Source organism: Hyperoodon ampullatus (assembly GCF_949752795.1).
Source record: "Hyperoodon ampullatus genome assembly, chromosome: 4".
Taxonomy (NCBI): domain Eukaryota; kingdom Metazoa; phylum Chordata; class Mammalia; order Artiodactyla; family Ziphiidae; genus Hyperoodon; species Hyperoodon ampullatus.
This window is the reverse complement of record NC_136917.1, coordinates 29,925,466-29,938,353: the sequence shown is the minus strand read 5'-3', so window position 1 is coordinate 29,938,353 and position 12,888 is coordinate 29,925,466. Positions and strand designations below refer to the sequence as shown.

General features: G+C 55.4%; 1 protein-coding gene across 1 annotated transcript in view; it reads left to right on the top strand.

Moving 5' to 3' along the window:
• Positions 1 to 4,712: 4,712 nt before the first annotated feature.
• Positions 4,713 to 12,888, top strand: part of MLLT1 (MLLT1 super elongation complex subunit) — a gene marked incomplete at both ends in the record, with an annotated part of 52,941 nt that continues 44,765 nt past the window's right edge. Inside the window, 2 exons of the mRNA XM_079701476.1 lie at positions 4,713 to 4,769; positions 5,031 to 5,211. Coding sequence (XP_079557602.1) covers positions 4,713 to 4,769; positions 5,031 to 5,211 — 238 coding nt within the window. The remainder of the gene's footprint in view (positions 4,770 to 5,030; positions 5,212 to 12,888) is intronic.

The window sequence follows — 12,888 nt, the reverse complement described above, 5'->3', positions numbered from 1 at the left end:
GATGCGGGAAGGATCCCGGGAAGCGAGGGCTGTGAGGCCGGCAGCGCTGTTGACACCAGACTGGCTCTCTCTCTGCTGGGTGGGGCCTCCCCTTCCACACCTGCAGGGATCTGTGCTGGCTGATCCGTCTGCCTGGCTCGCAGGACTTAGGATTCTGGCCCTTGGGTTCCAAGTGTCCGCCGCCAGTTGGCCTGGAGCAAGGGCAGTGCCCAGCGGAGGCCCTCAGCCCAAGCTTAACTGTCCCTAGATGGCCCTGGGAGCCCTTGTGCCACTCCATCTCATCTCGGGTCTTAGAGATGATTTCCCAGAGGTAGAATAGTTAACCCTTTCTGGGGCAGCCTGGAAAGTGCCCTTTTGTTCTGGGCTTTTGTGGGGGCAGTGGGTGGCGAAGTGGCCCCCAAGATGCTGGGACGTGGCAGTGACCAAGGCTGGGCCCTCCCTCTGGAGGCTCTGCGAGGGGCCTCCCAGCAGCCGCGGGGCAGTTGAGGGGTGTCACTCCAGGCAGCGTGGGCTTTTTTTTTTTTTTTTAATTTATTAGTTTTCCTTTTTTCTTTTTTCTTTTTTTTTTTGGCTGCATTGGGTCTTCGTTGTTGCACACGAGCTTTCTCTAGTTGTGGTGAGCAGGGGGGCTACTCTTCGTTGCGGTGCATGGGCTCCTCATTGCGGTGGCTTCTCATTGCGGAGCATGGGCTGTAGGTGTGTGGGCTTCAATAGTTGTGGCACGTGGGCTTGGCAGTTGTGGCTCTTGGGCTCTAGAGCCCAGGCTCAGTAGTTGTGGCGCACTGGCTTAGTTGCTCCGTGGCACGTGGGATCCTCCTGGACCAGGGCTTGAACCCGTGTCCCCTGCATTGGCAGGCGGATTCTTAACCACTGCGCCACCAGGGAAGTCCAGCTTGGGCTTATTAATCCAGCCAGCAGCGAGCCTCTCCAGCAGGCGCCCTTCCTGGAGAAGCAGCTGACTGATGTGTTTCAGTTCTCCAGTTCTGCTGGACGGGGAAGGAGTCCAGGTGGATTAAGGAAGGAGGGGGCAGAGCCCGCAGAGGTGGAATTGTCAGGAGGTGGAATTACCGTGACTCGCGGAGTCGGAGTAGTTGGCCAGGGCTCAGCTTTGCTTGCCTCCGCTTCAGTGTAGCTGAGTGTCCTACGGAATCAATGATTTCTTTTCTAATATAGTGTCCCCAAATCTGTGATATTCCACCATCTTTACTTCTTAGAAGATTCCAGCATTCAGGGGACACTTCTCCTGGGTGCACTGGCGTATGCAGTCATCGGCACCTGGGGTCTGGGGGTGTCGGGGCTGAGCTGGCGCCGGCCCCTGAGGCAGAGATGCCGCCTGGGCGGAGCTTTGGGCATGGCCCGCCGGCTGCAAAGATTACCCATCTCGCTTCAGAACCTTCCTGTTTACTTTGGCCTCTGGAGCGTCTTTTTGGCGCTTCCATTTTCCCCCTCGGATGGAACTGTGGTCTTCCCTTCTTTCACAATCACTGCTCTGCCGGGCTTGCTCATGTGCCCTGGGTAGGAACCCCACGTGATGAGAAATGCCGGGAAGGCAGCTGGGGTTGGAGCAGGGTTGTTAATCTCCGGATTGGTGAACAGCGGAATCTGAGGGGGCATCTCATCACCTAGGAGTTAACTCGAAAGTATTGATACCAGAAGCCATTCAACAGTGTCCTGTTGTCATTGTGATTAGGTGGATCTGGTTTCCCATAATCCAGGGATTGTCTCCCGACTCCTCAGTGTGAAAACAGGTCAGAGAGAAAGGCAGAGTTTGTTACACACCCGTAAGTGTATGGGGCGATTATGGCCTATTTGGGATCATGTAAATATTGTTGGGGTTTGTTTATCTTGAACGTCGTCCATAAGCAGCGTTCTGCGGATAGAAGCTTGTGGTTGATTCGAGCATGACTTGTTTATCCAGACGTCCAGGCCTTTTCTCCAGCTGTCGGGGGTATTTCCCCCCAAATGTCCCCATCCACCCACCCCCGCTCCACCCACCCGGCCTCCATGGACATCATCACAGCCACCCAGCTGCCCGGGTCTCCTGTCTCTCCTTCTGCATCCGCCCTTGGGTCCTCCCAGTTCTCCTGTTTCAGGCTCCTTTTCCAGCCACTCCCTCTGGTTGCCTCCCAGCAGGCTTGTTGTTGTTGGTCTGTCTGTCCTTTCTGCCTTCAGCCCAGACTGTGTACACAGTTGCTGGGGTGCTTTATCACTTAGATGCTGTTTCCTCCAATCCGTCACCTGCATACCGTTGGCTCTCATTTCTCTAGCGTGGAATCTAAATGCTCCATCCTGATCCCCACCCCTCCCCGCAGTGGACCGGTCCCGGGGGTCTCTGCTCTTTTCCCAAGCAGCCTCACGGGGACTGTCGTCCTGGGCCGGCGGGGTGGGGGGCTCCTGCCCTGTTTTTACACCACTGGGACTGTCGTCCTGGGCCGGCAGGGGAGGGCCTTCTGCCCTGTTTTTACAGTTGTCTCACTAAGTACCCACTGCCTCCCCGACAGTCCATGCATCAGGACCACCCTGTCCTTATCTGTCACCTTGGCCCTTCCCTCTTGGAACACACCACTTAGAACTCACTGATCTAGGAAGCCTCTCTGGTTTAATCCAGTGTTGATGCCTCGTGCAGCGTGATTCCAGGATAGAGGTTAAAAGGACGGGTGGGATGTGGCCCTGGGGGAGACAGCAGTGAGCAGTCAGGAGCAGGGTCGGGATGAAGCGGCACAGCAGAGTTGGTTGTACACAGACTGCTGTGGAGACGAGGGTCTGGTTGGTTTCCGGTGTGGATCTATCAGAAGGGGCTCTGGAGAGAGTAGCACTTGAGCCAGGGCTTAAGGGACAAGTGGAATTCCAATCAGAGAGAAGTGAGTTAGGGCGCCCCCGGCTGCGGGCCGGAAGGAGCAGAGGTGGATGGGAGTGGACGTTCCCGGTATGTTTGGGGATCGCTGGTGTCTGACTGAGCTGGGATGCAGGGTGTGTGCGTTTTCCTGTGCTTCCTCGGTTCCAGCCTCTAAGCCCTGGCTAGAACTTAGCAGCAGCTTCTTTGTGCGCGAGCACGTGTGCGCGCATGCACGGGGGACTGCAGCGCGGGAAACTTGCACGGCTTTGCGACGTACTCTCTGATCTTGGGTGAAAGCATGGTAAACGAGGAGTACCCCAGACCTGAGGAAGCACAGGTTGGAGATGGGAGGTATGCTGAGGCCTGCGGACTCGATTCTGACCGAGAGCGGCAGGCCCTGCTTTCCCGGCAGTGACCGAGCAGCGAGGGCTGGAAGCGTGGGGAGCACGCCGGTGGTGGTCTGAACGGGGTTTTGGAACCCAGGGAAGAGGCAGGTCCTGGAGGGACTGTGGCCCCAGGGGTGCCTGGGGTCCGGTGGTGAGAAAGAGAGCGCAGAGGGAGGTTTCTGGTCTGGGCCTGGGCTGGTGAGCCCGACAGGGGAGTTTCCTTCCGGATGCGTGGGATCCAGGCCACTGGCCTGCTTGTCCCTGGTTATCTCAATACTTAGGAGCAAGTGTGCACTTGGCCTCTGCTTTCTTTGTAACGTTCTTGATTTTGATACTAGGTGTCAGGCTGTATTTCTGTGAAGTCCAGAGAGGGTTTTAACAGGCCAGAGCGGATGTGTACAGTGGGTCCCTGTCGGCGGTTTCAGCTGGCCTCGCTGGTGCAGGTTCTGCGAAGGGTCGGGGCTCTGCCTGCTTAGTGTGTGTGTGTGGCGGGGGGCCGGCACGAGCTGCTTCCTGTCTCAGGCGAGTGGCCAACATGTGTGTGAGGAGGGCAGCGTGGCTGCCGAGGCCGCGGGCCCACCTGCACCTGTCCCCAGCTGGCTTCACACTTGCCCCCCATTCTCACTGTGAACCGCTGTTCTCCTTTGAAAACAAAGCCAGCGTTTGTGCAGGTGACTCGGGTGACCCCAGGGGTCTCTCTTTTCCGGGAGGCACTCTGTGGGATGATGGAGAATGAAAATGCTTTAATCAAGGATGGCAGGATGGCACACTGGCCAAGGCCGTGGCCTTTGGGTGACACACACACACCTGGGCCTGAATCTCCCTTACAACTCAGCCGCCTCGTGTGTGCCACTCAACAGCTCACTCTTGGAGCCTTGGTTGCCTCATTCATAGAACGAGGTACAGTCTGCCCTCCGGATCCGTGGGTTCTGCATCCGCACAATCAATCAGTTGCGGATCGAAAATATTCGGGAAAACGATTCCCGAAAGTGCCAGTAAGCAACCCTTGAATTTGCTGTGCCCCAGCAACTATTTACATAGTACTTACATGTAGTTACAACTATTTACCTAGCATTTACGTTGTACGAGGTATTATAGGTAACCTAGAGATGATTTAAAGTATGCAGGAGGATATCCGTAGGTTACATGTAAGTGCTAAACCTTTTTACCTAAGGGGCTTGAGCATCTGTGGATTTTGGTATCCTCGGGTCCTGGAAGCGATCCCGCATGGGTACTGAGGGGCGACTGCAGTGGCACCACGGGTCACGCTGTTGTTTTCCGGGAGATCTTGGTGAGGGTTGCTACTCCGGGCAGGGAGCCAGTGCACGAGGAGAGCAGGCCGACTGCTAGCAAGATGATGTCTGATCATGGAGACTGCTGAGAAGACAGTGTCATAAAGAGCCATGGGGTGGTGGTGGTGCTTTTAGGTTGGGTGGTCAGGGAGGGCTTCTCTGAGGAGGCGACAGTCAAGCTGAGACCTCGGTGACAGGATGGAGCCAGCCGTGGGGAGGCCTGGGGGAGAGCATCCGAGGCAGCGGGAACCACAGGTGCCAAGGCCCTGGGGCAGGGTGGGGAGGAGGCGCGGGGCCCCGTGGGCCTCCTGGCGAGCGAAGGCATGCACAGCCGTCCGGGCCCCGTCCACCTGAGCACGTGCAGGCTCCTCCTGCTCCTGTGACCGCGCTGCCCCTGCGCGGGATCCCTTCACTTGCAAGCTCTGTAGGCCGCGGGGGGCCGGGGGGAGGGCATGGCCTGCAGCACCCTGCCCTGGGCTCTGCGTTGACCCTGTGCCCACCTCTCTCTCCCTCCAGTGCACTGTCCAGGTCAAGTTAGAGCTGGGACATCGTGCCCAACTACGCAAGAAACCCACCACGGAGGGGTTCACGCATGACTGGATGGTGTTTGTCCGCGGCCCTGAGCAGTGTGAGATCCAGCACTTCGTGGAGAAGGTGGTCTTCCGGCTGCACGACAGCTTCCCCAAGCCCAAGCGTGGTGAGTGTCCCCACCCTGGCCGCCTGCCCTCTCCCTGGGGAGCAGGTGGCCTGTACCCCGCAGCCCGAGGCGAGAGCTCGCCCTCCACCGTCCCTTCTGCTTCTCCCTCGGCCGCGGACTTGGCTGTAGGGAAAACCCAACGGAGGTGGTGACAGCGTCTTGTGTCATCACTTAGACTCAGGCTCTGAGAAGCTTCCAGAGAATGTAGCCCTGTGGTTGAGGGTGGGAAGGGCGACTTACACCCCCTGGTGAGTAAGCAGGAAGCTGCTTACTGGGCCCACGTTGGAGGAGAGATGCCCTTTAGAGAGCCCGTGGTATGTGGGGCAAAAGCAGAAAAGGCTTGCGTTTCGCCGCTGCCTCCTCCCTGGCTTCACCCCTCAGAGCGCCTGGCCATCTGCGAAGTACAGGGTGACATGCGACCCGGCTGTCTGACAGGGCAGAGAGCCGAGAACTCACCCAGGGCGCCCGATCAGAGACCACTTCCTGGGGAATTTGGAGCGAAGTTGGAGGTGATCTTGGGAGCTCTATGGGGGCCGGGCCCTGCCTCCTGTTTTTACCATTCGGTTCCCATGTGAAGCCCAGCCCTTCACAGGGGTCTTGTAAATAGTTCTCGAATGGACGCGTTGATAAAGGAACAAAGGACTCTGTGCTCGGAAAGGGCTTCAGGGCTGGGAGAGCCGTTGCTGGGCTGCTGCCCCCTCTACCCGCAGTAGGTGGGCCAGGGGGCCGGGGGTCACGCTGTGACAGCATGGAGCCTCGAGTGGAAGCAGGAGCCCGTCCCGGGACCCGCTGGGGGCCTGGGCCGGCAGGTGTCTTACTGTCCAGTGGGGAAGTGACATGTGTTACAGGAGTAGAAACTCCTGGTTCAGAAGCAGCTCGAGATTCTTTTTCTTCTGGATTCTTCCATCAGCTTTCCGCTGTTCCTTTTCCTTCATTTCTCCTTTCCTGAGTCTTCAGCTTCTCTCCCTTTTTCCTTTTTTCGTCTCTGAGCCTCTTGGAGAGAGCCCACCTGGTTCCTGACAACATCAGGTATCTGTAAAGCACCTGCTAATAATAATGATAGTAATACATGCCACTCATCAGGCATGTCCTGCTCACAAGCTCTTTTCGTTCACCCTGCGACCCTCTTTTACAGATGGGGAGGCAAGCTTGGGGCCAGGTAAGCTGCCTGTGCTTTAAAGCAGGAGTCTATGCGCTGTGGGCTGAATATGCCTGTTTTTCTTGGCGCTTGGTCATGCCTGTTCATTCTGGGGGAGCCCGTGGTCGCTGTGCCGGGACGCAGAGCAGAAGCCGGGCTGCCCCCTCCTGGCCCAGGTGCCTGCTTTCCCAGACAGCTGCCACTGCAGTTCCTTCACCACCGCCCTCTCCCGTCCCTCCCTTTCTCTCCAGGAGGGGCCCCAGGTGGTGACTCCTATCTACCTTTCAGCTGCTTGTTTCATCTTCCTCCCCTCCGGTCCTTAACCAAGCAGCCGCTAGAAGTAACAGAGCGGCCTATGTTTGTCCTGCCCTCGCTCTGTGCTGTGTGATGCAGGGAGCCCCCCAGGATCCCCTCCCATATCTAGATGCGGAAGCTGAGGTCCCGAGAGGCCCAGTCACCTATTTGTGGTCACAAGGAAGCGGCACATTCTCTGAGCTCCCGATGTCTGAAAAATGGGTTTTGAGTGAAGCGCACTCTTTTGAAGTGTCATTTTGCAGACAGAGTTTCAGTAGGTGAATCGTGCATGTTTGCAAAGTCTGTGCGGCCTGTACACAGAGGGCAGCTGCGTCACGTGTATCGAATGGTAAATGCTCACTCACCATTTGCTTAGTGGTCAGTGAAAAACAGATCAGGTGAAGCAGCCAGTGAATTTCTTATAGGGCTCCAGCCTCTGAAATTATACTTTATGTGCTTAAAAAGTATCTTTTACACCAAAATATACACCCGTAACAGACCCAGCAGAGATGAGCCAGGTGGGATGTTCCCACCTCCCAACTCACCAGCGGTGGTGTCACCCCAGGGGCAACATTTCTAGACCTTCTGGGTCGTGTCCTTCCTTAACACCTTAAAGCAGTAGAAGCAGATTTGCTTCTTATCTCTAGATTTTCCACGTTAAAATTTGTTTATTAACTTACTAGCGTGAAGGGTTAGACTTTCTCCTAAGCTTCTCCCCCTTTCATCCCCGACAAGTGAGGGGTTTGTGTCTGGCCATATAGTTTGCTGCTGCATCCTAAGTAATACTTAGGTGCTTACTAAGTATTCGTTGAGAGAACGAATGCATTCTTCAATGCTGTCAACTTTGGCCAAGGTCTCCTGACTTTCCATCTAGGAAGAGAAGGGCAGGAGCACCCCGTCTTCCTTGAACCTTACGTCCCTCCTTCTGGGAGCTACATTTGACTTCGTTAAGGTTGCTCCGCTCCAGGATTAGAGATTAAGTCTAGAAGTTGGTAGCTGGCAAAGGGCACTGACTGTAGTGACTCTCTCCATTGTCGGGCTGGTCGGGATCCTCTCTGAACTCTGGGCCACTCCAAGGGGAACGCTGAAGGTCATGTCAAGGTCAGATGGGCTCTTTTTATCATCCTTGGTTAAAATTTGGCTAAAATTTGGCCCCGTTTACTTCGCTTCATATTTGGCCCGTTGCTTCTCTTCCCATCCTTGCATTGTGTCTTTTTCATCAAAGGTGCTTTGCCTTTTTTCCATCCTCCCCATCATTTCATTTATTCAGTGGAGTTTTTTCCCCTTTGAGATATTTCATTCTGGTCTCTTCCTCCTCTAATCAGAACTGGCTCCTCTTTAGCCATCACGCTGGGACTTTCCTTTACTTTTCTCCTGGGGGGATTTACCTAATACCCTTATGTTTTGGTTTATTTTCCTGTTTTACTAGAGTAGTTTCTCAAGAAGTTTCCCAGGAGATTAATTACTGAAGCAATTTCCAAAGAAAGGTGTGTGGGGAATAAACTCCTTGACTCCTAGTGTATTTGAAGTGCCCTTGTTCTGTTCCCACACTTGAATGGTAGTCTAGTTGGGTGTAACGTTCTAGTTGGAGAATTACTATCACTTAGAGCTTTGAAAGTGTCGCTTCGTTGTCTTCTGAGAAGTCTGATGCTATTGGGTTCTTGTTCTGTTGCAGATGACCTGTTTTTTAGTTTTTTGTTTTGTCTTTAGAAGGACTTAAGATGGTTTTTATGACATTGCTTCTGGGGTCTTTTTTGGTTGTGTGTTTGTTCATCATGTTAGACATTTGGTGTCCTTCATTTTATTTTATTTTTTATTATTATTTTTTAAAATATTTTTTTAATTATTTGGCTGTACTGGGTCTTAGTTGCGGCATGCTGGATCTTCGTTGCTGTGTGAGGGATCTTTGTTGCCACATGTGAGCTCTTTTAGCTGTGGCATGTGGGATCTAGTTCCCTGACCAGGGATTGAACTTGGCCCCCTGCGCTGGGAGTGTGGAGTCTTAACCACTGGGCCACCATGGAAGTCCCGGTGTCCTTCATTTTAGCTTCTATTTCTTTGACAATTTCTTTCCACCTATTTACTTTCTTTTTTCGCATTCTAGGATGCTTATTACATACATAACTTCTCTATGTTTAAGTCTTTTCATCTGTAAAATGGGAACAATTGCATCTGCCTCACAATGTTGTTGGGAGGATTAAACGAGTTAAATGTATAAAGTGCTGAGAATACTGCCTGGCATACAGTAGGTGCTTTATGAATATTAGCTGCTGTTGACATTTGTTTAATCTGCTGAGTTGTTTTTGCACCTTTCACCCTTTTAAAAAAAATGTCTTTTTGCTGTACATTCTGGGAGATTCCATCGACTTTATTTTCTGGTCTTTCTGTTGAATTAAAAAATTATAAGTACTATATTTGTACTAAGGTCTAAGAGCCCTTTGTTACTCTCTAATTTTCCTTTTTAAAAGTATTTTGTTTTCATTTGTTGAGCAAGTCTTGCATCTGAGGGCGTTGACTCCAGGTTTTTGTTTTTGTTTTCCTTTTCCCAAGTTCTCTTGTGGGCCCCAAAGTATTCCTGTTTCTCTGGCCTCTTTCCTCCAAGTGGGAACTCTTACCGAGTGCTCTGTTCAGGGCAGGATGGGTTCGCTTTACCAGCGGCTTCTGGTTAGGGACGTGGGTCCCCCCAGTTTCCTGAATGAGAAGGGCCTGACTCAGGGCGTGGGGTGGGGGAAGGTCGCAGGAGGGATACCCAGGGCTATTGTTCCAGTCACGGCCGCTCTGTTTGGCTTTTTTTTTGTTTTTAAATAACTGCTTTACTGAGGTATGAGTCACACATGATAAAATTCACCCTTAATGTGTACGATCCGCGTGTCTAGTGTGTTCATACAGTGGCTCAACCATCACCTCTCTCATTCCAGAATGTTTTCATCAACCCAAGAAAAACCCCTAGCCGCCCACTCCCCACCCCCACCCTCCACTGCGCCTGCGGACGCCCCAGCCCAGGCCTCCCGGGGCTCAGGCCCCCCTTGCAGCGCCTGTGCCATGTCCCCGGCTGCAGCTTCCTCTTCCTGTTTCCTTGCCCGGCATGCTCTCACCCACTTTCTGCCTTCTAGAAAGTTCTTGACTGCTCACATCGCCTCCCTCCCCGTTACTCTCCCGGCATTATTTGGTTTCCTACTAGCCTCGCTTTGCTTGCCATGGGCCCTCAGGTGGGACGGCAGGCAGGCTGGTGGTGCCTGCTCGGTCTCCCACGTCTGGAAACCTGTACTCTGGCCCCTGTGCCCCGTCTCTGAACGGATAAGGTGGTTTTCAGCCTGGGAGTGCCCATTCTCCGAGAGGCCTTTGGAGAGAGATTGAGAAATGCAAAGCAGGGTCCCTTCCCTGAAGGGGTTTGTCATCTGGTAGAGAGATGAAGATCAGAGGTGACACAAGTGGAAGTAAGTGACCTGGGTCAGAGGCCGAGGGAAGCCAGGGCTGTCCCTGCGGGAGGGGGCCCTGACTCGGGCCTTCATGGCTGAGGGGATTCAGACTGGGGGTGGGCGGGGGGAGATGGACATTGGGGTGGAGCGTGCAGGCAGGCCCCCGGTCCCTCCCTCCTATGCTGGGGGATTGTGCAGCGAGAACAGGCCACCCTTCCTCTCTACTTCCTCTTTCCTTCCTGGATGCAGGTTAATTCAGCAAGCAAGCAGGTGCCCGGCCCTGTGTGAGGCCGGGGCACATGAGGCAGACTGAAGGCCACTCACAGTGGGGGGACTTGGGCACTAGGTGGGCAGGGTTCACGCAGCTGAAGAAACCCCCCCTTAGTCTGCTCAAACGGGATCGAGAGACTCGGGGAGAGGCGGGCCGTGACCTGGCCTCCCTGCCCAGATTTCTTCCTGTCCCTGGACAGGCCTCTCACTTCAGTAGATGACCTGGCAGAGGTGTGACATGTGGCCTGCTCAGCGGTATTTGACAGATATATAGTGAATGTTTCCAAAAGATCTGGCCGTGGTGCTGGCCCTGGGGGTGTCACACTGAGTGAACCGGAGCTCGTGTAGGATTGAGGAAGATGGAGACAGTAAGCACGAGGGGTCCTGAGACCAAGTGACACAGGACGCTCGGGGCCGGAGGAGGGAGCCCCAGCCTGGAGCTTGATGGGGGGCGGGGGCTGCTGCTCAGTGAAGGGGTCCCAGAGGAAGTGCTCTGTGATCTGAGAGGGGCAGCGCGGCAGGGCTGGTGAGAGATGAGCCTGGAGGGGATGGAGCGCCGTGCAGGCCCCCTGGAGCGGCTGGAAGTTGGTCCTGAGGGCAGTGGGGAGCCATCAGGGGACACACATCTGTGATTCAGAGGGGTCCTTCCCGCGGCCCCTGCAGAAGATGCCTGGGAGCAAGCCTGAGGCAGGCCGGCTGGTGAGGGGCTGGAGCGGAGGCTCAGGGCACCAGGCAGCGGGGTGCAGCCCAGAGATGTTTGGAGGTGGCCTTCACAGCGCTTGGTGGCGGGCGAGCCGTAGGGGCAGGAGGGGCTGAGGCGTCCTCGGGGCCTCGGGGGAGCGGTGGACAGCTGGGGCCCTGACCTGCACGACGCCGGGAACTGTGGGCTTCAGAGGGAACGAGGCGGTGTCTTGGGGCGGGCTGCCTCGGGCATGCCCAGCCAGCACCTCCAGGAGGCTCTCTGAGGAGCAGCAGGATAGGAGCTGGCTCGAATAGGGATTTGGGGCCGAGGTCAACCCCACAGTGTCCCCAGGCTATCTGGGCCACCGCCCATTGACCCAGCCTGCAGGCAGGGGCACTCCTTACTTCCAGGTGGGCTGACCGTCAGACTGAAGGTGACTGAGCTTACTCCTGGGGACCAGAGGTGTCCCTTTGGCCTCTGGCGTCAGCCGGGCACCTGACACTGTCAGATGCGGATAGTGGTGGAGTGACCGCACGAATGAGCGAGTGCAGCGTTTGGTAGCAGTAGTGACTCTGTGCGGGCCCCGAGGTCAGGTGACAGTACTCAGGGCGCTCAGCCGAGGCAGCCGGGCTACTGCTGCCCCCCAGGAGGCTGTGCTGCGGGGGCGGTGGGTCCCCCGGCCGGGTTGGGACGGCCCCCTCGCCCCTGGCAGGGAAGTCCGTCCAGCTGAGCACACCTCGCGCCCCGGGCTGTGGGGACTGGAGCCTGAAGTGCAGGCTGAGCCCTCCTGGGGGGGCGTGGGGGGAGCGGGAGCTGGGCTTGGAGGGCAGGTGGCTGGCGCAGGGGCTCCCCCGGGGGAGCCCCGGGGGCCGGCTTACCCGTCAGTCCGCGCAGCTCCCTGGAGCCCCGCCCCTGTGGTTTGCAGAGCGGGGTCCTGTGCAAGGCTGTCCAGCCAGCCCTGGCCTTGAGGGTCCCCAGTTACTCTAAACCCACCCCCTCACCAGTTTTGTTTGCGCAGATAGATGAGACACGTGAGATGTTTGAGGTATATGATATTTTAAATTATTTTTTTTTAAGAAAAATCTTACAAGGTTTTAATTTTTAAAAAGTCATGTTTCGGGCTTCCCTGGTGGCGCAGTGGTTGAGAGTCCGCCTGCCGATGCAGGGGACACGGGTTCGTGTCCCGGTCCGGGAAGATCCCACATGCTGCGGAGCAGCTGGGCCTGTGAGCCATGGCCGCTGAGCCTGCGCGTCCGGAGCTTGTGCTCCGCAACGGGAGAGGCCACAACAGTGAGAGGCCCAATTAGCTAAAAAAAAAAAAAAAAAAAAAAGTCATGTTTCATTATGTTCCAGTGCACTGTTTTCCGGCAATTTTTGGCCCCCTTAAGAATTACAGTACAGACATACGTCTGTAAAGGTTTTTAATAGTTGGCAGGATCCTTTCCTATCTCCGGGTCTGGTTGCCTCGGGAGAGGGAGGGGCGGAGGACAAGGATTTGATCTGTACTGTTCTGGTTTTTTTTTCTTGCATGCGGGAGAACAATATTGTCACATTACTTGCATGATGACAGCATACCTGTCAAAACATTGACAGTTCATCCTCGAGGGTGAGACTGCGGGAGATTGTTTTACCTCTATTTTACTGTTCTTCTTAGTTTCTTTCTCCCCCTCCATCTCTCATCACTCGTCACCTGGGAATGCTTTGCTTAGGTGCTGAGGTGGAACCCAGGCGAGCCCCCGCTGGGACCGGGCCATCTCCATCTCCTGGAGTCCATGTCCCTGGCCCCAAGCGGGGCCTCAGTGTCCATGTTTGAGTGGGCGATGGCAGGAGGAGGGCACGGCAGAGTGCCTGCCCTGCTGGGAGACCAGGGGCCC